This window comes from Telopea speciosissima, chromosome 9 (assembly GCF_018873765.1).
Source record: "Telopea speciosissima isolate NSW1024214 ecotype Mountain lineage chromosome 9, Tspe_v1, whole genome shotgun sequence".
NCBI lineage: Eukaryota > Viridiplantae > Streptophyta > Magnoliopsida > Proteales > Proteaceae > Telopea > Telopea speciosissima.
The window spans coordinates 56,846,598-56,871,670 of NC_057924.1; the positions used below are offsets into that span (position 1 = coordinate 56,846,598).

Genomic DNA, 25,073 nt, shown 5'->3' on the forward strand with positions numbered 1-25,073 from the left:
TTAATCATGAAGTTTGATTGTGTCACAAAGTGAACAAAAGAATATAAGCAAAGAAAAATGTTTAACATCACACAGTTGAGCATTTAAGGTGTAACGTAAACCTAAACACATCAACACTTAGGAAGAGCAGGAGTTCATTGATTTATCTTACGACTACCAAGTAAAAAAGGTGGAACGTAAATACAATGTCATACATGAACAACAAAGACCAAAAATTATATAGCCAACAAGCAGCTTCATACCTTAATTTGCACAAGTTGGGCTTCTTCTGTTTCAACTCCAGAAAGCTCACTTGAACAGCCAGGCTTCACATGCAAAATATCACGAAAACTTAATCAGAAGGTCTAACAGTCACGACAAGAACAAATGAGAAGTTTTCAACATATTGATATGGGATACAAACGAAGAAGCACCAAATACATAAAAGAACATCTGAACTGTCAACTGTGTAAAGTGATTGATGTAGATTTATCACCAAACTGGGCTTCTTAGCTTAGGAATAAGTCTAGGGTTGGGTTATATACATGTTGGACCTTTGATCCCATGGGTTTTCTATGTATAGGCCACTTTTATGGGCCTAAAATATGGGTAATTGTTAGAGATATAGGCCAGAATACCGTAGGGGTATTCTGGTCCTTTCCTCCTTTTTGTTTTTCTTCTTATGTTATTTATTCTCTTTCCTTCGTTTATACTTATGTCGGCTATATAGGGGCATAAGTGTCTATGTAATTCTCTTTTATTAGTATAAATAAAGGGCTTAGGGAATCATATTAATTCACTTAAGCATTAAACCATTCTATTTCTTAACATGGCATCAGAGCAACGATACTTCTGATTTTTTTTCAAAAACCCCACCCTCCCATCGTGTTCTCTTCCCTTTCCCTTCTCTCTCGATTTTTTTTCTCCCCCTTCTCCTTGCTTCTTCTCCTTCTCTAAGGGCAGCACTGCAGAGGTGATCACATGATCTAGTTGCTGCCCCTTCCCACCTCTTTTATTCCTTTTTTTCATGACCTAAACCTTTTCTCTCGATGGCTGCTGGTTCCCTATTGCGCTAATTGGAGTTTCCTGTTTTTTTTTGGAAGTTCAGTCTTCGATTTATTGGGACTGCTTCTCCTTCTATTGGAGACCCTCCTGCGAAATTGAACTGCTACTATCGAGACTACAACAGGAACTGAAGACCATATCTCCCAATTGAGCCCTTCTTTCAGGTTTTTTTTCTTCAAAAAAACCCTGAATATTCTCGGTTTTTGGGATTGGACTGCTTGCGGCTCCTGCTTCTTTTGGATATTTTTATTCTTCATCAAGGACATTCTCTACAGTATATTGGACAGCGTGGATAAGCCTTCTTCAACAATTTTTTTTGGATTTCCCTGCCCCATCGATCTCTGTTTTTGGGTTTTCTTCCATAACCCTATCACACTCGATATTGGGGAGGGCTCCTATTTTGCTGCTGGTTTTTTGGGAGGTGTATTTCCCATCACCAAGGGCCATTCGGATATCCTTTCGGCACTTGGTTTCTCTGCTGGACAGATCTTCTCTTCACTATGGGTGACTCCACTGATATTTCGACAGCTGCATCTGATCAGGTTAGCCATGACAAATCTGATTTTCGTGATCTCCACCCTAACCCTATCAAGTTAGACGGCAGCAATTATCTGCTATGGTCTCGATCAGCCTCTTTTGCTATTGCTGGACGTGGCCTCACTGGTTATATTGATGGGACTATCCCTATGCCGACTGCCCCTGGTACTGCCAAGACTCGATGGCTAGCCAACAATGGTCTTCTTATGTCATATTTTGTTGGTTCTATGAATTCAGATCTTGCACAGGGATTTCTTCTACTTGATACAGCTTCTCAGATTTGGGCAGCATGTAAAGAGACATATGGGCAGCTTGGTAATGATGCTCAGGTGTATGAGCTTCGCAAAAACGTCCTTCATACTACTCAAGGGGACTTAACTGTGTCTAAATATTATGCCACTCTCCGCAGCCTCTGGCAGCAATTGGACCATTTTTCAGATTATCACCCTGATACAGCTACCAACATCGCTGCCTATAAGAAGCATGTTCACAAGATTAGGGTGTATGACTTTTCGGCCGGGTTGAATGTTGAATATGACCATATTCGTGTCCAAGTGTTGGGCAATTCTCCTTTTCCCACACTTGAACAATCCAATGCCCTGGTCTCTTCAGAAGAAAACCGCAGGGCTGCTATGTTACATCCTCCTGTTTCGGACAGATCGGCTCCCCAGACTGCTGCCCAACCTACTGCTGCCCCTATAGGTACTTTATCTGTTGGTAGTTCTACTTCAGGTCCTATTACCTGTGACCACTGTCATAAGCCTTATCATACCAAGGACAGGTGCTGGAAGCTTCATGGGAAACCGGCTGACTTTGAAGCCAAGCGGGCTGCCAAGAAAAAGCCTAAAAGCAAGGCAAATCAATCTGAATCTGTTGATACCGCCCCGGCTACAGACATTGGTCTATCCCAGGATGATTTACAGGCTTTCCTGCGCATACTAAGGTCTTCCGCTGCTGCTACCTCTACTACTTCCGCTGCCACTGCCAATTCCTCCGCTCCTTCAGGTTCATATTTTGCCCGGTCAGGTATCCCTTTTGGTGGTCATTGTGCCTCTGTAGCTTCACATCCCTGGATCATTGATTCCCGGGCTACAGATCACATGACTGGTACTTCTAACTTATTTTATAGATATTCTCCCGCTTCTGGGAAAGACAAGGTCAAGGTGGCTGATTGGTCCCTTTCTTCCATCTCTAGAAAAGGAATCATCAACTGTACTTCCAACCTCCCTTTGTCTTCTGTTTTACATATACCAAATTTTACTACTAACCTCCTTTCCATTAGTAGTATTACTCGTGATCTTAACTGCAAGGTAACATTTTATCCTTCACATTGTGTTTTTCAGGATCTGGAGTCTGGGAAGACGATTGGATTGGGTAAAGTTCACGGTGGGCTGTATCTGCTTGATGATGGTCATCTTCCTTCACCGCTACCTTGTCCACTACATTAGAACTCCTTGGTCTCTTCTGAACTTTACCAGTGGCACTCTAGATTAGGTCACCCTCCATTAGGAATTTTAGCGCATTTATTTCCATCTTTGGTCACCAAATGTAATAAGGATAACTTTTTTTGTGAGGCTTGTGTTCTAGCCAAACAGACACGTGCAACTTTTTCTTTATCTAATAAAAAGGAGTTCTTCTTATTTTCATTTGGTGCATTCGGATGTTTGGGGACCTAGTCGTAAGACCTCTATCTCTGGCCATCATTGGTTTGTCTCATTTATTGATTGTCATTCTCGAAATACTTGGATTTATCTTCTTCAGTTTGAAAACCAAGTTTTTTCTTGTTTTCAACATTTTCATAAAATGATTCAGACCCAATTCCAGGCCACTCTTAAGGTTTTACGGAGTGATAATGGCACTGAATATAAGGAATCCCAATTTCAAAAGTACCTTGCTGATCATGGGATTATACATCAGACTAGTTGTGTTGATACCCTGGCCCAAAACGATGTGGCCGAAAGAAAGAATCGCCACTTATTGGAAGTGGCAAGAGCATTAATATTTGCTCGACATGTTCCATCCTAATATTGGAGTGATGCGGTTCTCACTGCAGCTTACCTTATTAATAGGTTACCTTCACGGGTTCTGGATTCCCATAGCCCATCTGAAATTTTACTTGGTGATTCCTCCTTTGTGATACCTCCCAAAGTCTTTGGCTGTGTCTGTTATGCTAGGGATACTCATTCCCCTGGCAAACTTGAACCCTGTGGGTTACGGTGTATTTTTTTGGGTTATTCTCCAACCCAGAAAGGATACAAGTGTTACCACCCTCCTACCTGCCGTACTATGGTCAGTATGGATGTGGTTTTCCATGAAACCCTTTTCCTATTATTCCTCCCCACCTCTTCAGGGGGAGCGTTCTAGTGAAGATGTGGTTCATACTCTTGGTTTCCCCTCCCCCCCCATCACCTATAGCCACCAATCAACACTCCCCGGCTTCTGTCCAGCCTCCCGAGGCTGCTGTCCCTTCACCTGAGGGGAATCCAATACAGGGGGAGATCATGGAAATAGATGGTGGTAATGTTCCTATTCGGGGGGAGCTGACTCCAGTACAGAGGACCATTCGTAACTTTCAGAGGACCATTGACAATTCCACCATTCTCACTTATAACCGGAGATGTTCTAACAGAGGGCAGAATCAGTCCACTGCAGCACCGATACCCATCCAGTTGCCGCCTCAGGATCCAGATCCTCCTTCTCCTGGTGAGCCCTCCTCTTCTGTTCGACCCATTGCTCATCACAAAGGTACCAGGACCTGCACTTTACATCCTATTTCCCGTTTTGTGTCTTATAGTTCTCTTTCTCCCTTTTTTCGTACCTTTGTTTCGTCCCTTTCTTCTGTTTCCATTCCTAAAAATTGACAGGAAGCATCTACAAATGGGAAGTAGAAGGCAGCAATGTTGGAAGAAATGAGAGCATTGAACAAAAATAATACGTGGGATCTTGTAGTTCTTCCTCCAGGAAAAAGACCAGTGGGTTGTAAATGGGTGTTTGTGGTCAAGCAGAAGGCAGATGGTACAGTGCATCGGTACAAGGCACGTCTGGTTGCTAAAGGCTTCACTCAGACATATGGCATTGACTACCAGGAGACTTTCGCACCGGTAGCAAAACTCAATACTGTACGGGTATTGCTATCCTGTGCAGTGAATCTTGGATGGGATCTTCAGCAGTTAGATGTGAAGAATGCCTTCCTCCATGGAGAACTAAAGGAAGAAGTATATATGGACATTCCTCCAGGTTTTTCGAGTCCTGCTACTAAGGGTAAGGTGTGTCAACTGAAGCGTGCACTCTATGGCTTGAAAAAGTCACCTAGAGCTTGGTTCGGTAGATTTCACAGGGCTATGTTGTCCGTGGGCTACCAGCAAAGCAAAGCTGATCATACCTTGTTCATCAAACGTGTGGGTGCTAAGGTTACTCTCCTCATAGTCTACGCTGATGAGATTGTAGTGACCGGTAATGATGGTGATGAGATCAACAGGTTGAAGCTATTCCTTGGCCGTGAGATTGAAATTAAGGATCTGGGGACTCTGAAATATTTTCTCGGGATAGAGGTTGCTCGTTCTTCAAAGGGTATATTTCTGTCTCAAAGAAAATATGTCCTAGATCTACTATCTGAAACGGGGCTGCTAGGGTGTCATCCTTCGGAAACTCCCATAGAAGCTACGACAAGACTCAAGGAGAAAGAAGGCACACCAGTTGACAAAGGTCGTTATCAGCGGTTGGTGGGCAAACTTATCTACCTATCTCACACTTGGCCTGACATTGCCATTGCAGTGAGTATGGTCAGCCAGTTTATGCATGACCCTTATTCTTCTCATATGGAGGTAGTCCTTCACATCTTAGGATACTTGAAGTCTGCTCCAGGACAAGGGATACTCTTATCTCCCAATGGTCATCTGAAAGTTGAAGCATACACTGATGCGGATTAAGCTGGTTCAAGTGACAGGAAGTCCATCTCTAGATATTGCTCTTTTGTTGGTGGGAACCTTGTCACCTGGCGTAATAAAAAACAGAATGTGGTGGCCAGGTCCAGTGTTGAGGCTGAATTTCGTGCGATGGCTCATGGTATCTGTGAATTGTTGTGGCTTAAGGGGTTGTTGCAAGATATTGGAGTTGCTGTCCAACTTCCAATGATGTTATATTGTGACAATATGGCTGCCATAAGCATCGCTCATAATCCTGTCCAACATGACCGTACTAAACATGTGGAGGTGGACAGACATTTCATCAAGGAGAAACTTGAAGCTGGACTTATCTGTGTTCCCTATGTGAAGTCTACTGATCAGCTGGCTTATGTGTTCACAAAGGGGTTGACTGGCAAAGTGTTTCATCCTTTTCTAGCCAAGTTGGGCCTGTGTGACATTTTTGCACCAACTTGAGCAGGAGTGTTAGAGATATAGGCTAGAATACCGTAGGGGTATTCTGGTCCTTTCCTCCTTTTTGTTTTTCTTCTGATGTTATTTATTCTCTTTCCTTTGTTTATACTTATGTCGGCTATATAGGGGCATAAGTATCTATGTAATTCTCTTTTATTAGTATAAATAAAGGGCTTAGGGAATCATATTGATTCACTTGAGCATTAAACCATTCTATTTCTTAACAGTAATTACGTTGCATACGGGATTAGTTGTTTTAGTTCCATACTTGGTTTTATTTTGGTGTTTTTGTTCTTAAATTGAACCGGTTCAACCAATGGTTCAATTTAAGTGATTTCCATAGTTTTTCTTGTAAGTGTTTAGTTGGGCTGGATTAGGACTCTGTCGTGTGTCTATTTCAGTTTCCTACTCAGTTTAGGTTACCTAATAGGTTAAGGATTGGGTTAGGCCTTTCCTTTTAGTGTAGAAGTTTATTTTTAAGTCTTTTATATAAATAAGGTTGTAAGGGGGGCAAGTATTGAAAACGAATTTTGACAAAAATGGAAAGCTTTTTGCTGCTCTTCTTCTCCAATAAAGATTTTTGTCTTGTGTTTGATCAAGGCTGGTGAGATTGGTGTTTGATCCAATCGACACCTTGCGGTGTGAAGCCCAGCTGGTTCTTTGAAGATCTCATTCAAGTTTTAGTTCAAGTTTTGATTTTTATTCAAGTTTTACAATCAAGCAAGCTGCTGCCAAGGATATTCTGCAACTAAAGTAAGTTTAAATCATTTCCAACCCCTACCAATCTTATTCTAACCTTCCATACACCCAAACCCTAAGATTCCCCCTTTGTTTTCAATTTTTCCAAGGCCCAAATTCTGCCTAGACCAAATCAGCCAGCCAAATCACACAACTTTGATCGAATTCTCCTCTCATACTACGGAAAACTCGATCCAAGTGGTTCCCTCATCTGACCATCATAAACCCTAAAAATCCATTTTTTCCACTTTCAAAAACACGAAACCCCAACCTTGCTGCCGATTCTAATTAAAGGGCCTAGACTCGTTAAAACTTAACAAGACCTTCACTAGAAGACTCCCCTATATCAACTTAGCATAACCCTAACATCAAACCCTAGGACCCATTAAACCCTAACCCTAATTTAACCAAAAACACCTATTTTGACCTATCCGGACTACCCTGTACAGATCAGATCCTGGTTATTGAATCTGTTGGATTGTATGGGCCAGAATACCGTGGGGTATTCTAGACTTTTTCCTATATTTATTTCTTGTACAGCCATGTCGGCTATGTTAGGGACAATTCTGTCCATGTATTTTCTATCTCTCATTATAAATATATGAATTGGGGTCTACCTTAGACCATCAAAGCAGTATTCTCTAATTCTAAATCTCTCAACATGGCATCAGAGCAGGTTGTGAATTAGCTACCTTCCCCTCCCTCCATTCTCGATTTTTTCCCTCCCCTTCATTCTCGATTTTTTCATCCCTTATTCTTCTTCTTCTTCTTCTTCTTCTTCTTCTTCTTCTTCTATCTTGATCTCCTTTGCTTTCATTCTCCCACTAGGGCATCACAAATGAGGTGATCTACAGATCCAGTTGCTGCCCTCAATTACCTTTTTCCATGCTGCAATTTTTTGATCGATAGGGACAAAGTTACCTATCTGCGATATTTAGAACTTCAAGTTTTTTGGGATTGCTTCCATCTCCGATACAAGGAACCACTTCTCCTCTTTGAAGACCAAGAACTGCAGCAGGCTCTCTTCTTTGATTCAGTTCCTATCTCCAGTTGCATTGAAGACCTAAGATCGATTTTTCACAAAAACAGGGTTTTTTCCAAAACCCTGACAATTATCGATCAGGGAGTTGCTGACTTCTATTGGTTCTGATTTTTTGAAGGGTGGTTCTCTACATATAAAGGCACACTCGATTTCAATTTGAGCTTCAACAATTCAGTTTTTGGGCCAATTTTTCCCTACATCGATTTCAGCAAAACAGGGTTTTTTTCAAAACCCTGACATTATCGATCTAGGGATTTCACTTGTCTGCTACTGCTGATTTTTGGAGACATATTCTCCCATTGAAAGGGGATTCTCCTCCAATTTTCAGCCCTTAACTTGAAGGAATTCTTGGGTTTCTCATCAGTACAGCCCTTCTCTGCGATTTGGGTTTCTCTGCTGCGTTATGGATGACTCTAAAGTCTCTACTGGCACTTCTGCTGCTGATGGGCTTGGTAGGAATGACAACCGTGATCTCCTCCCTAATCCTATCAAACTAGATGGGAGCAATTATTTGATCTGGTCTCGCTCGGCATACTTTGCTATTGCTGGTCGTGCGCTTATTGGCCATATTGATGGTACTATTGCTATGCCGACTACCCCTGGCCCTCTCTTAACCAGATGGATCTCCGACAATGGTATACTCATGTCCTATTTGATTGGCTCAATGCAATCAGACCTTGCCAGTGGTTTCTTTCTCCTTGATACAGCCCATCAAATCCGGTCTGCTTGCAAGGAGACATATGAACAGCTCGGTAATGATGCACAGGTGTATGAACTCCGTAAGAAGGCTAATAATACTACTCAGGGGGAGTTATCTGTCTCCAAGTACTATGCTACCTTGCGCAGTCTCTGGCAGCAATTGGATCATTTTTCTGATTACCACCCCACTACAGCTACTGATATCACTGCATATAAGAGGCATCTGGACAAAACCAAGGTGCATGATTTTTTGGCTGGTTTGAACATGGAGTATGACCAGATTCGTGTTCAAGTGTTGGGTCATTCCCCTTTTCCCACACTTGAACAATCCTATGCTTTGGTCTCCTCTGAAGAGAACCGTCGGGCTGCTATACTTCACCCTCCTATTACTGACAGATTAGCCCTCCAAACTGCTGCCCAAGCTACTCCTGCACCTATCGGACATGTTTCTCTTGGTGATTCTACTACAGGGACTGTTACTTGTGAGCATTGTCATAAGCCTTTCCACACCAAAGAGAAGTTTTGGAGCTTCACGAGAAACCAGCTGACTTTAAGGCTAAACGGGCTGCAAAGAAAAAGACAAAAAATAAGGCAAACCACTCTGAATCTGTTCCTACAGCCCAGCTACTGACATTGGTCTATCCCAAGATGATCTATAGGCATTCCTACGTGTGCTAAGGTCTTCCACTGCTGCTGCCTCTACTACTTCAGCTCCTGCCAACTCTTCTGCTCCTTCAGGTTCACACTTTGCCCAGTCAGGTATTCCATTTGGTGGTCATTGTGCTTTTGTAGCTTCTCATCCTTGGATCATACATTCTGGGGCTACGGATCACATGAATGGTTCCTCTAGCCTATTCCATCGGTATTCTCCCACTTTTGGGAAAGACAATGTCAAAGTAGTTGATGGTTCCCTTTCCTCCATATCTGGAAAAGGAATCATCAACTGCACTTCCTCCCTTCCTTTGTCTTATGTTTTGCACATTCCTAATTTTACTACTAACCTTATTTCCATTAGTAGTATTACTCGTGATCTTAACTGCAAAGTGACTTTTTTTCCTTCCCATTATGTTTTTCCGGATCTGGCCTTTGGGAAGACAATTGGATTGGGTAAAGTGCACGGTGGACTGTACCTGTTTGATGATGGTCGTCTCTCTCCACCACCATTACCTTCTCCGCTACACCAGAACTACTTGGTCTCTTCTGAACTTTACCAATGGCACTCTAGATTAGGTCACCCTCCCTTAAGTATTTTAGCATATTTATTTCCTACTTTGGTCACCAAATGTAATAAGGATGCTTTTTTTTTTGTGAGGCTTGTGTTCTAGCCAAACAGACACGTTCCACTTATTCTCTATCAAATAAAAGGAGTTCTTCTTGTTTTCATTTGGTGCATTCTGATGTTTGGGGCCCTAGTCGTAAAACTTCTCTTTGTGGCCATCGGTGGTTTGTCTCCTTTATTGACTGTCACTCTAGAAACACATGGGTATATCTTATACATAAAAAAAAAATCAGGTTTTTGCATGTTTTCAGCATTTTCATAACATGATCCAAACTCAGTTCCAGGCGACTCTAAAAATTTTGAGAAGTGACAATGGGACTGAGTATAAGGAATCTCAATTTCAAAAATATTTTGCTGATCATGGGATTATACATCAGAATAGTTGTGTCAATACCCCAGCCCAAAATGGTGTGGCTGAAAGAAAAAACTGCTACTTGTTGGAAGTGGCTAGAGCGTTGATGTTTGCTCAGCATGTTCCATCCCAATATTGGGGTGATGTTGTCCTAACTGCAACTTATCTCATTAAGCGGCTACCTTCCTGAGTTCTTGATTCCTGTAGCCTAGCTGAGGTTTTACTTGGGAATTCCTCCTTTGTAGTCACTCCCAAAGTGTTTGGTTGTGTCTGTTATGCTAGGGATACCAAATCTCCTGGCAAACTTGAACCACGTAGGTTATGCTGCATATTTTTGGGTTATTCTCCTACCCAGAAATGTTATAAGTGTTACCATCCTCCTTCCTGTCGTACTATGGTCAATATGGATGTCATTTTTCATGAAAACCTTTCTTATTATTCTTCCCCACCTCTTCAGGAGGAGAGTTCTAGTGAAGATGTGGTTCCTTCACTTGAGGTTCCCCTTCTTTTATCCCCTATGGCTGCTGCCCAGCCTCCTTTGACTGCTGCCCCTTCACCCAAAGGGAATCCTCTACAGGGGGGAGATCATGGAAACAAGTGGTAGTGATGTTCCTATTCAGGGGGACCTGACTCCAATACAGAGAACCATTAGTAAATTTCAGAAGGCCATTGACACATGACAACTCCAACATTCTCACTTATAAAAGGAGATGTTCCAGCAAAGGGCAGCCTCAATTCACTGTGGCACCAATACCTGTCCAGTTGCCGACTTAGGATCCAGATCCCTCTTCTCCTAGCAAGCCTTCCTCTTCTGACCTACCTATTGCTCATCGCAAAGGTACTAGGACTTGCACTCAGCATCCCATTTCTCTTTTTGTTTCTTATAGTTATCTTTCTCCTTCTTTTCGTGCATTTGTATCCTCTCTTTCTTTTGTTTCCATTCCTAAAAATTGGTAGGAAACATCTACAGATGGAAAGTGGAAGACAGGAATGTTGGAAGAAATGAGAGTATTGAACAAAAATAATACATGGGATCTTATGGCTCTTCCTCTAGGGAAAAAACCAGTGGGATGTAAATGGGTGTTTGTGGTCAAACAGAAGCCAGATGGAACAGTAGATAGATACAAAGCACGTCTGGTTGCAAAGGGCTTTACTCAAACATACGGAGTTAACTACCAGGAGACCTTCGCACCAATAGCAAAGCTCAATATTGTAAGAGTGTTGTTATCTTGTGCTGTGAATCTTGGATGAGATCTTCAGCAGTTAGATGTGAAGAATGCCTTCCTCCATGGAGAACTGGAGGAAGAGGTATATATGGACATTCCTCCAGGTTTTTCAAGTCTTACTACCAAGGGCAAGGTGTATAAATTGAAGCGTGCTCTCTATGGGTTGAAGCAGTCACCTAGAGCTTGGTTCGGCAAGTTTCACAAGGCTATGGTTTCTGTGGGATACAAACAAAGCAATGTTGATCATACCTTGTTCATCAAACGTGTTGGTGATAAGGTAACTATCCTCACAGTCTACGTTGATGATATTGTTGTGACCGGAAATGATGGTGATGAGATCAATAAATTGAAGCTCTTCCTTGGCCGTGAGTTTGAAATAAAAGATCTGGGAACTCTAAAATATTTTCTAGGGATAGAGGTTGCCCGATCTTCAAAGGGCATCTTTCTTTCTCAAAGAAAATATATCATAGATCTATTGTTTGAGACTGGGCTGCTAGGTTGTCACCCTTCAGATATTCCTATAGAAGCTACTAAAAGACTTAAGCAGAAAGAAGGTGAACCTGTTGACAAAAGTCGTTATCAGCGATTGGTGGGCAAACTGATCTACCTCTCTCACACACGACCTGGCATAGCCATTGCTGTAAGTTTGGTAAGCCAGTTTATGCATGATCCTTATTCCTCTCATATGGAGGCAGCCCTTCGCATCTTGCGATATATAAAGTCTGCTCTAGGAAAAGGAATCCTCTTATCTCCCAATGGTCATCTAAAGGTTGAAGCTTATACTGATGCCGATTGGGCTGGCTCTACTGACAGAAAATCCATTTCTAGAAATTGTTCTTTTGTGGGTGGAAACCTTGTCACATGGCGTAGCAAAAAGCAGAATGTTGTGGCAAGGTCCAATGCCAAAGCAGAGTTCCGTGCAATGGCACCAGGAATCTGTGAACTGTTGTGGCTTAGAGGATTGTTGCAAGATATTTGTGTTGTTGTCCGTCTTCCGATGATGCTTTATTGTGATAATAAAGCAGCCGTTAGCATTGCTCATAACTTTGTCCAGCATGATCGCACTAAGCATGTGTAGGTTTACTGACATTTCATCAAGGAGAAGCTCGAAGTCGGACTCATCTGTGTTCCCTTTGTGAAGTCTGCTAATCAGTTAGCCGATGTATTCACTAGGGGGCTAAGTGGCAAAGTGTTTCTGCCTATCTTAGTCAAGTTGGGCATGCATGACATATATGCTCCAACTTGAAGGGGAGTGTTAGATTGTATGGACCAGAATACCGTGGGGGTATTCTGGACTTTTTCCTATATTTATTTCATGTACAGCCATGTCGGCTATGTTAGGGACAATTCTGTCCATGTATTTTCTATCTCTTATTATAAATATATGGCAGCATTATTCTCTAATTCTAAATATCTCAACAGAATCCTAGTTTTATTATTCAAACCTAAGACTACATTAGTGATCAACCTTAATAGTTAATCTTCCAAATGAAGAAACTATAGTCAAAATTGACAGTTACATTCAAATTTCAGACAGATAATCAAATCCTGAAAACCATGAATCATACCAAAGAGCAGGCACTGGAAGCTGTCACAACCTTGAGGACATGCCCTTTGCATGGACTCTTCGAAACCGACATATTGTTGTTGGACGTGTTTGACTCCGACGATCCAAAGACTCTGATTTAGTAATCCTATATTTACCTTCTCATTCTTTTGGTTTCTGGTTTTGTTTTGTACATAGGGGCTTTTTTTTTTTTTTGAGGGGACTAGTGAAGAAATTTCATCATATCAAAACTTCAAACAAGTCAAAAAACAGTCTGATGATCTTCAACAAAGCGAACCTAATATCCGCTGGATGAATAGAAAACCATCTTCCACAAGCGACTCAACTGCTAAATTGGCAAAAGCATCAGCTATTGCCTTATATGTCTATCTTAGAACACAAAAGGATGCACTTCTGTACTTGAGTAAATGCCAACGAAGCTTGAAACAGTAAGATGGTGATGATGGGATCACATTCAACTTTAAGCCATCTGGCTCCACATTCTACAGTAAAAGACCATCTCCAATGTCTCATAGCTGAACTGTGCTATTGGATGCTCTTCCAATTTGAAGAACAAAACCAGCAGCATATTTATCAAGGTGTCGCCTAGGCATCCAGGCTCCTTAGGTGCCTTGCCGCCTTGATAACTATGACCAGTAAAGTATGGTCATGCGTTGTGAGCCACGTGCAAAGGTCTGAGATTGGTGCATGTGGGCATAGTTCGAAATTTCACTAATTTCGGCAATTGTGACATGTCTGAGACTAAACAAGAGGCGAAACGAAATCAGCACGGTTTTGCCGAAATTTCTCTCATTTCGCCAAAATTTCGCTCATTTCGTTACGGTATTACGCTCATTTTGGTCTAAAAAATGCACTTCAACAACAACTCAGCCTTATCCCAACTAAATGGGGTCAGCTACATGGATCCTTGCCCTCCAATCAGCTCTATTCGAGGTCATACTTGATACAAGGCCTAAGCTATGCATGTCTTTCCTCACCACTTCTCCTAAAGTCATTTTAGGTTTGCCCCTGGCTCTTTTAGTTCCTTCAATCTGAACCAAAACACTCATCTGTATTGGAGCATCCAAAGGCCTCCATTGAACATGGCCATGCCACCTCAAACGACTTGCTCGTAGCTTATCATGTATCGAAGCTACTCCCAAACCAGCTCTAATATGATCATTCCTTGCTTTATCCTTCCTAGTTTTTCCACTCATCCATCTCAACATCCTTATCTCTGCTACATTAAGTTTATCTATATGATGCTTCTTAACTGCCCCAATATTCTGCACCATACATCATAGGCGGTTGTATGAATGTCCTATAAAATTTTTCTTTAAGTTTCAAAGGAATACACCTATGACACAACACTCAGGATGCACCTCTCCACTTCATCCATCTTATTTTAATTCTCTATTAAACATCATCCTCTATATCACCTTCTTTATTTATGATTTTGCCAAGATACCTAAAATAATCACTTTGCAGAATTTCCCTCTCATCAATTTTCACCATCTCATTATCCGTCCTAGTGTAACCAAAGTTACACATCATATACTCCGTCTTCGTTCTACTTATCTTAAAACCTTTTAATTCCAAGGTTGAACTCCATAACTCTAATTTGGCGTTAATCCCTGCTTTTGGCTCATCCACCAAAACAATATCATCAACAAAATTCAAAACATATCATCAACAAAATTTCGGTCATTTCGGTAATTTCGTTTCTGCATTTCGCTCAATTCGGCCATTTGCCCCCCGAAATGGCCAAGTGAAACTCATGGAAAAAAAACACTGTTTTTAGTATATGTTGCAATCCACTCTGGGTGGTTTGACATCTTGTAATATATATATATAGTAGCTTGACTGCAGACATAACCCAGATTACTTTGCTCCTCATCCTCACAACATGTATAAAACTTAGAAAGGTTTGTTGAACCCAGCAAGAAGGAACATGTTTTTATAGTTCTATAATCATCCAGCTCTTCATACCAGCCAGGTCAATGAAATATAGATAAAGGTGTTTGCCAACAACGTTATGAAACCCAGCTCATTTCTTAACCAATATTTTGAGTGCTGGACGGTAGCTCTCTGGGAGAACCCACAGATTAATCACTGGTAAATGTTTGGGTTTTGGATTAAAGTTATTTGTAGCACGAGTGAGGTCCTGATACAATGCTACGATATTCTATTTAAATTTTGAGGATGAGAGTTCAACCCCTAATGGAAGTACATAACTAACTTGTGGACACTTATTCATCAAACTAAAAATTTTTGCCACTTCAAATAAAAACCTAATATATTTATAAATATTATACATACATAAAGTTCACAAAATATCAAATTGTTAAACAGTAAATACATATTGTGCAATAGTCCTTGAATCATATATACATTCAGTATTAAGCTGAACACCCATAGCATGTCAATTGTTGAACAGAGAACCTATCTGTTTTAGATGGAATTCTTTTTTCTTTTTCTTTTTGTGTGTTGAAGTTCTAGATTCCGTCTTTCTCACTTCATAATATTTCGGATTCAAGGCAAATTTGGTTTTCAGGTGGGCACTTCAATGCTGCTCCAGAATTATGCAAACCAAAAAATGTTTTTTCCTTTAAAACCAGCCGCAGCAAACTATAAACTAGGATTCAACAGAAAACCAAACAAATGAAGTCCCAATTGCCAACAACCCAAACCCATAATTCATTCATCAACAAATTCAAATCCTATAATCCATTACTACCGAAAACCTCATAATAAAGCATATAGAGCACAACAAGAGTAGTAGAGACACAGAGCTTTTATTTTCTTTACCTGTTGGACATAATTCGCGTGCATAACGACCAACAAACAGAACAGAGCTATGGCCATGACCAGATAGATATACTCAAGAGCAACTCTGATTCTCGGGGTGAGCATCTTCGAGAACCGTTCTTGAACCCGAATGAAGGTCTCCTCGGGATCCATCCCTCACTATTTATAAAAAATTACCCTATCTATTCATTACAACTAGGGCTTTTTTGCCCTAGATTTCAAATTCAACTGTTTTCAGAGAGGAAATCTTCGTTCTTCACAGAGATCGATTCGGGAAGAAAACAAAGATGGCAGCGCGAGGAATTCAAAGTTCTGTATCTTGCTGTCCAAGTGAAATCTGTTTCGGCAATTATTATTTGATTTGATATTAAAATCTCCGCTAATTTTACCAGATTAGTTTGGTTTCAAGCGTGAAATGCGAGTAGAGCTAGCTGAAAGTGGATATTACATTACCATGTATCAGTCATCGTCTCCTGACGCGTGACACAGTCATGAATTGGTATGACAGAAACCCTTCCACTTAACTGGTCCCACACAGGTCCCACACACATCTTGGGTCCCATCATCATTATCTTTTGCAGTTGTTGTGGATCCGGTTTTCCTGTGCTTCGTTTGGTTACAACGAAATTAGAATAGAGGAATTGATTTTTGTTTTTATCTTTGAGTTTAAGGAAAGTTAAAGAGAATGGAAGTCAATTTTCAATCCTAAGGCTATGTTGGGAGCCAATAAAAGAAAAAAAAAATATTATGATAACAAAATTTGTGTATCATCTCTTCAAATTCAATTTCTACTTTTGAATATATATTTTTTTTTATTTTCTATTTTTGGCTTCCAATCATAATCTAAATAAAAACTTTTGTAATCATTATCCCATGTGATTATATAGTAATTCCAAATTATTCTATATTTGATCATTAAATTGAATTTTATATTGCTTATAATTCGTTTGGTTTGAAAAGTAATATGTATCATTACTAATTTGGTATGAAATTTAACTAGTTTGTACAATCACATGAGCTAATGATTAAAAAAAGATTCTTTTTTAGGTTTGAAAATTTTCATTTTTTTCCCCTTGAACTCCCTTACAACCAAATATAATCTCGAATCGGATCGGCTAATATAGGATGGGTTTAAAAAGAAAAAAAAAAGGCAATATAAGATGCATCAGATTGGTATCGCCTCAATCAAGGGTAAAAAGGTAACAAAATTGAGTTTTTTCTTAATTAAAAAATAGGGGTAAATGCATCCAAATCGGTCCAATTTTGGGGGATACTGAGTCTGATCCTAAGACCAATTCGATACCAATCTAATACACTGATACTAAGTTAACGAAGGTGAGGGAAATGGGAGATTCTTAAACTAGATCTGAAACAGATCTTGAACTATAAGCCTCAAGCCAGTTGCACTAGCAGCTGTCCTCGAAGGGAAGTGAACTTTTAAAATCAGAAAAATAAACTTTTGTAATCAATACCCACATGATTATATTATTAATTCCGAATCATTCCCCTTTAGGTTATAAAAATTCATTTTATATTGCATCTAAAAACCTTGGATTTGAAAAGTAAAATAAAAATTATATGGATAAATTACACATCACCCCCGGGTTATCAAACGAAACTCAAATCACCCCTTTATTAGACCCCAATATGACAAATTAATCTCTACCATGGTTCTGAATCTCAGATCAGATCGGTCGATATTGGTTGGATCGGATCGGTATCGATCGAAGTCGATCCCAAGATTAGACCGATACAACAAGGTTTGACTGGATCGTTCCATGGATCAGCCGATCCGACTGAATATTTTTTTATTTTTTCAAAGTTTTTAAGTTTTTTTGTTTATTTTTTTTATTATCTTGACCAATATTGACCGATACCAACTGATATTGATCGATCCGATCTGGATAATATCGGCCGATCCAATCCCAAGATCAAAATACCCACCAACTTTGACAGATACATGACCCGATCCATAAAAAACGATTTTGGGGGCTTTTTGACCGATCCTGGCCAATTTGTACCGATCCAAAAAGGTTTTGACAATGACTAATACCGAGTCTGATACCTGGATTTTGAACCTTGATCCCTACCATTAGTTTTTTGTTGTTAAGTGATGGTATTAGCCAGTTAAATAAATTTAAATCCCTAAACTACCCTTAACTAGTGTTGATTTACGATTTTACCCTTCTAAAAGAGGAGAGAGATGAAAAGTGAAAATGAAAATGAAAAGTCAAATTTGAAAAGTTAAAATTTGAGGTTAAATTTGTCATTTCATTTTTTTTGTTTGATTTAAATTAACACCGTTACTATAGAGGGGGACAGATGAGTATTTCAAAAATAGGGGGTGATTTAAGTTTCGATTGAAAACTAGGGGGTGACATGTAATTTAGCCAAATTATATTTAAAAACTTCATTACTAAATACTATAAGAAATTTAAGTAATTTATACCATATGTTGGATAATGATTATCAAAGTTTCCTTTTAGATTTAAAAAGTTTCACTTCCTTTTCCTTTTAATTTCCTTGCAACCAAATGGAGCCTAAGCTGTTGTGAAATGAAATTCCTTCACTGGCCATCATAATACTTGAATAGTTGGATAGGTGTCAAGAAAAATGAAAGGTATTTCAGATCTTCGATGTATAGGAAGGTGAGTAATGATAACCTTAGATTTGTGGATGAAGGAAAACTTTCTCCAACTCTTGATGTCTTAAATTTGTGGAACCCATGATCCACCCTAATTTTATTGAGGGGACCCCCATAAACCACTAGTCCATGTACGACTATGTAACCTAAATGAATCAGGAAATATGAAGGTCCAACAAAAACATGAAACCATTTTCACATGGAAAATTATCCTCTCCAATTCCTAAAAGTGTGTAGTTCGGCAGTGCTATGTGGAGATGGTAACACCTGGTAGCTCAGACATTTAAGGATTCGAAAGAACAAAAAAATAAAAAAAATAAAAAAAAATAAAAAAAATAGAAATCAATGAGCTTGAACCGTTGGATGTTTGAACTGTCAGGTGTTGCCATCTCCACCTAGCACTATCGCACTATACACTATTAGGGAATTGAAGAAAATTAAAATCCAATGAGGGTGGCTCAAGGGGTGGAGAGGAGTTCAAGTCAAGACCTTTGCAAAGGCATGGTACTTTGTCCTGTGAGCCACTTGTAGGGATTGATTACACAGAGATTTGTGATATGCCTCATGTTTCCTCGCCATGTTGGCGTAATTTAAATGGATGAGTGGATCCACTTGATAGATAAACCCAAGCCCATCACATCAGTTAAATGCCAACTGTAACAAGCACAAAAAATATTTAAAAAGATGTATTTCTTTAATAATTGCACTTTTAATTCGACTTCATGTTTGCGAATTTGACGAATCAAAAGGGTGTGGGATCCTTTATCACATCCATGTTTGCGAATGTTATAAGTTTATGACATGAATCTCTAACCCACAATGGATAGTGCAATGACTATGACGAGTTGAACGGCAAATGAGTCAGTCATTTGGATGCTAAGAAAAAAAAAGAAAAAATATAATGAGACAAAAATTATGATGATACAATGATTCCTTATGAGTCTATCTTTCTCTCCTTAAATTCAATTTTTTTTGAATTTTTATTTTCTTTTCTTGACATCCAAATATAGCCTCAAGAAACCATGAAGTAATCTCTCTTCTTTGTTTGCAATTGCATTTATATTCTATTTGAAATTGGGGTTTTAAAATGAGATTAATTTGTTTAATTAATTGTACGGAATATAACAGATGAAGTTGTGAAGATTGCTACTGTCGAACAAGATTAACAACAATGATATGTGCAACCATACAAGAGAAGAATAAGAAGGTCAAGGCCATAAATGCTCCGTCAGGCAACACACCATGTGTACTAACGACACCCTTAATTACTCTCTCCCACAATTTGAATCTTGCCCTACTTAACCACCTACCTCATTGCAAATTAAGGGTTATTTTAATATGATTTCTATTTCAATTTCATGAGATCAATGTGCATGTAAAACAGTCTCGATGTCTATGTTACAAATAGGGCAAATGGGAGAGACTGAGATGCTAACGAAGTAAGGAATGATTAACACCCAAAATATCATATGCACATCACCAAAGCAATACTTTTTATTTGGGGAGAATATCAAAGCTCCATAATTTGGCCCATAGAGGGTCTTTTGGGGAGGAGCTCCCATTATCAAGGTGCTTCTTAGCCCAAAAACAATATAATAAGCTACAATAAGTTGCTCCATTTTGACCAAGAGGTCACATGTTCGAGTCTCTGGAAACAACATCTCCACGAAGTAGGGGTAAGACTCTATACATAATGACCCTCCCCAAACCCCACAGTGGCGGGAGCCTCGTGCACTGAGTACCCCCCCCCCCCTTTAATATAAAAGTCCATTGTTAGTGAAAGCCCAAGATCAACAGTATGTTCTCTAATACTGAGGGGTATGGCTAAAATATGCTTTGTTTCCAAAGGTGAAAAGCAAGAATGATCCAGGGAAGAGTTCCATTGATGTGTATCTAGGTGAATAAGGTCAGACACTAATCGCAGCTTGAATGCTGCATGATTACTAAAAATACGCCCATTGGGCAGGGTGGGGATCCAACCATCTTTGTAGATGTCACTTAAACGCCCATCACTAACTTTACACCGTAACTCGGACATGAGGCGGGCACGTCCGTTAAGAAGACTTTGCCAAGCCCAAGAGCTATTGGAACGAGACGAGGCCTTAAGAAAACTGCTTCCATTATGATACACAGCAGGGATCATAAAATATACTTTCCAAAATCTAAAACAAAAAAAAACTGAAATGAGGTTTCTTTGCCTATCCAAAGGAGAAGGGGGAAGATAAGAGTGTTAATCGGTTTGATTTCAACTAATGTTTCAGCTCAAAGTATAAAAAAGAGTAGAAATAGAATTGAATCGTTTATTAAACAATTTTCTACTCGGTTACACATCCCTAGTCAATATGATTTTTGATCCAACCCACCGGTTAATGTATCGTATCTGCTCCAATAGATGGCTTAAATATCCTAAAAGGACTAGCTTAAGTAAATTCATAATTTCGTATCGTTGAATTAAATGTTGTTTAAAATTGTTGATCTCTATTGCTAGAATTGTAAATGAAGTTGTTATTAACAAATAGAGAAAGTCAGCAACCAACACATCATAATGTAAAATTTTGAGATATGTGGAAGGTTGATTAATAGATTTACAACCTACACTACAATTCTGCACTCTATTTATAAAGTTTTTCTTCACGATTAAGGGTGAGGGCTAGTTGGTCTGTATAGACCATGGAGCCTTCTTTGGTCTGCATTCATTTCTTGCTATGTGGCAAATCAAATGATGCTGAAATTTAGTGTATAGGTGACATCAATGTCCTTTTCTCACATTTCAAATTTCAACCAAAATAGAGTTTTCATACCACATGGTAAAATAAAATGTAAGAAATTCTAGACTACAAAAAGGGTGTATAGGTTACCAAAAGGATGCACAAGCATACCTGAAAGGGAAAATAATTGAATTTGAGCATGATACGTGACTGATACATATCATTTCGTAAATATCCAATTGTAACAAGTTCCACATCCTCCTTCCACTTGGTACAACTAGGTGCGAAGGAAGACGAAGGAAATTATGTGGTTTTTGCATACTAGGAAACCTTTCTCCTACACTTAATGAATGGAACCACTACAATTGACCCCCTTATCTTGTTTATTGGCCTCATAGGTCCCTTCTATTTTCTTTCCTCTTGAATCTTGAAGTCCATATAATTATAAGAATCTGGAAAACTCTTGGCATTCTTGTAGAGAATCAATGATGAATATTGCTTTTGGGAAAACCCTCAATTTTTTTAGGATTTCTATTATATTAATAGTAGTGTAACCAATAGACTTTGAGAGGGGTGTCTTCTTTGGCTTCTTTTATTAGATTTTTTTTTTTTAAAAGTAATGAACATGAATCAAACTTTTATTTATTCATTTTTTTTTTGTGCTAGGCCATTGGGTGGGGCGCCCAAGGGGGCAGTCTAGGGTGGGGGAGTGAAGGATTGGGCGTTGCGGTGGGACCCAAGGGATGGGGCAGTGACAACCAGCGTTGGAATGTGCGGGAGGAGGAATCGATATTGAGACTAAGCCCTCAGCCTTGCAACCCACCATCAAGGCGCAATCACCAGGCTAAGCCGGTGTCTGCATAAACCAATCTTTGTTTTTCATTGAATGTGGGATTTACATCGATCGTGTGGTTTCACTTTGTTGGAAAAATTAAACTTGTAATAGCTTTAATCTTCTAGTACCGATCTAGCAAAAATATCTTAATTTGTAATAGGTTCAGGAATTACTAAGTTTTCACCGCCATTGATTTAGAAGATCCATTTACTGTCATTGACTTGGTTGTTTGTATTTATTGTTACCTAGTTGTTCTTGTTGGTCATAATATCATTATCATTATTGAAGCAATTTCATTTTACTTCAGGAAGTTCCTAGAATGCAAAATCCATGGTTTTTGTAGAAGAACAAGAAGGAAGAAAAGACTGAATCATAAAAATCCTTAGAAACAAAAAGCACAATAAAGAAGTGTTTCCATCGGATCAACGATTTACCTTCTTCCTCTTTTTTTTTTTTCTGTTTTTTTTTTTTTGGTGTGTCGAGGTGGGATTCTTTTCTTGGCTTGCACTTCAATTGATCTCATCCATTCCTTTAGTGTTATAGCTCTCTATAATTTTCTTAGAAGTTTGTTAATAGGTAACTTTGTTATTTACTTTTTGGTGATTTCAGAAGATTTCAGGCGTCTCTTCCCCTTATTTTGGATTCTACGTCTAACCCTCTTTCCCTTTTAGTTCTATTTTTCTGATTCGAATTTGCTTCTCTCTCTCTCTCTCTCTTTTAATTTGTTCGCTTAAATACCCAAGTGTTAATTTTGCTTTTTCTGTGTAATTTCTGACTGTTGAATATGTTGGCTTTCCTTGTTGAAAGGTCACATAAAATACCTGTTTCAAATTGAGGGGTGATCCAAATGTGTGGCATGTCAAACAGATGCAAATCAAGTGGAAAATAAGGACCAATGTTTTTTGTCTTAATATCGTAAATGCCATTATCAAGATATTCAAGAACCTCAGAGATTATAAGTTTGTCAACAGTGAAGTAAATTGAGTTCCCTTGCAGCCCTCGGCATTCAGTAGTTGAGATTGATTTGGAACAAAATCTCCCTAACAGAGTGGTGTGTTGATAAAAATTCTCTTCTGACTCTCTCTTCCATCACCTTGAAGCACAGGATGCCTTATGAAGGAGCTCTCTTGGAAAATATGCATGTCGTAGCTGCATCTTTGAAGGGCATAAATGAAATGATCAGGATTACATTAGAAATATTGCCTAAATCTGGTGTTTTAGATAAAACCAAGAAGCCAGCCAGATGTTTGTACTATAAATAACTACTATATGACCTTTTGATCATATAGAAAAAGCACTTTCAAGAATTGATGATGGGTGCCCTTTCTTCCTCTGCCAGTTAAGCAGACTTATCACTATGTATTTCTTTTGAATACAAGTCATTGTTGTGAATACAAGTTACAAGAAAAAGAAAAAGAACAATTTTAACGTCGTGGTTTAACGGTGGCCTACGAAGGCCTGCATGTATATCTTACTTGGATTTGGGGGCACTACAAATTTAGTTAACATAGATGGGTATGATGGCCTTGAATATCTATTCTCTGTAAATGGAGTCAATTGGCATTGGTTGGGTGTCAATAGAGTAACTTTCAAATATAAGTATTTTCATGATAAAAATGATACAATTACGAAATCTTAATTGATTTCAAGTTGTTTGACTAACCGTTGACTCAATGAACCTTTTCAGAGGCATTTTGTTCATTTCCTAAGGCTACCTCTCTCGACCATTTTGGAGATGGTTCAAAATATTATATAACAGGTAGTTGCATAGGACCTTCAAGGGTATAAATAGGCCCACACACTATTCATGAGTATTCGTTAATCATCGCTATCTATGACTTCCAGGGTTATAAATGAGCTATCGATAGTATGGTACTAGTTGCATTAAATCTTACACCATATGCCTCAAGTTTATATTTTCTAGAATTGTAGCTTGTGCCCCACATTTATAAACTTGCCAGTTGTTTTAGTGGGATTATGATCTACCATTGTCTTAGAAAATGGTGCAATAAAGTAGGATAAAAACCTAGCACAATATAACCACAACTCTATCCAAGTATAACCAACTACAAAAAACTATGCAAAGTAAAAGAAAATCCAAGAGGAAGATATAGGAAATAGTTTAGATTACTACAAGAAATTGTAGAAGTCGAAAGAAGATAGCGCAAATGAGAAGCTGCAGACTTCTCTAGAATTTATTTTTTCTTTTGAAAGCTAGAAAAACTAACCTAGTTGGGTCTTCAAATTTAGTTTAATAGCCAAAATAGCCACAACTAATGATAATATCCTTCAATACAAGTGTTTTTAACCTACTAAATAGGGATGTAAACAGATCGGATACGGATTGGATGTGATCGGATCCGGATATTCCCTGCCCAGTTATGGATACGGATGTGAATTGAATTCGGATTTTCGACTATTTGTTTACATCTTTGACTTGTGTAAGCCAGACTTTCCTCCACCCAACAGATGTGATTCACTCTCAATCCATATTTTAGTCTCCTAATTCTCATTTCCTCATTCTTTAGAACTTGTTGAATCTTCAAAAACCCTCCATATCATTAGTTGGATATCTATTCGGATCAGACTTTGGATTATTGATAAAAATCTGGATGTCCCTAAACGGATATGGATACCCCTAAACGAATTTGAATTTTCGGGTACCCGTTTACATACCTACTACTAAGAGTCTAAGACCAACCATGTTTAACCCAAAAGAAAATATATGACAGGTGTGGCCTATTTAAAACTATATGGATTTTGCTAATATGCACCAAGTAGTAGAAAAATGCTAACATACATTTTCCTGTTTAAATAAGAAATGCACCTGACATCTTTACTTATATTTTCAGTTTGTATCTCATAAATACATTTTTCCTTATTTAGCTCAAATGCAACTCATCATATTAAAACAATTAAATGCGCAAATGCATATGTTACTATACGTTATGACCGTTTTATGGAAAAAATTGCTGAATTCCTCTATATAATGCCTCCTTTTCATTTCACTATCAGAATTCCTTGAGGTTCTAATGGAGAATTCTTTCAAGTAAGATCTCCTTTGTAGTCTTGTTCTATTCTTCTTCTTCTTGTTCTTTCTTTTTACTAAGTAATGTATCTATGTTCTCCAATATAATTTTTTCCACAACACTATGTCTTTTCTGTCATTTTTTGTTATATTATTAGTGAATTTTTTTTTTTCATTCAACCTTTGGATAAGCGATGCTATCATTTTCTTT

General features: G+C 38.9%; 2 protein-coding genes across 3 annotated transcripts in view; both read right to left on the reverse strand.

The window, feature by feature from the left end:
- Positions 1 to 16,034, reverse strand: part of LOC122640832 (membralin-like protein At1g60995) — a 60,872-nt gene extending 44,838 nt beyond the window's left edge. The window contains exons 1-2 of one of the 2 annotated variants that reach the window (XM_043834079.1): positions 15,648 to 16,034; positions 243 to 305 (exon numbers count right to left, since the gene is read on the reverse strand). In XM_043834079.1, coding sequence (XP_043690014.1) covers positions 243 to 305; positions 15,648 to 15,800 — 216 coding nt within the window. In that variant the 5' untranslated portion in view covers positions 15,801 to 16,034. The remainder of the gene's footprint in view (positions 1 to 242; positions 306 to 15,647) is intronic. The other variant, XM_043834080.1, reaches the window with a different exon arrangement.
- The window catches only part of LOC122640834 (exosome complex component RRP45A-like), a 60,088-nt gene that overhangs the window by 709 nt on the left and 34,306 nt on the right, over positions 1 to 25,073 (reverse strand). The window lies entirely within an intron of this gene.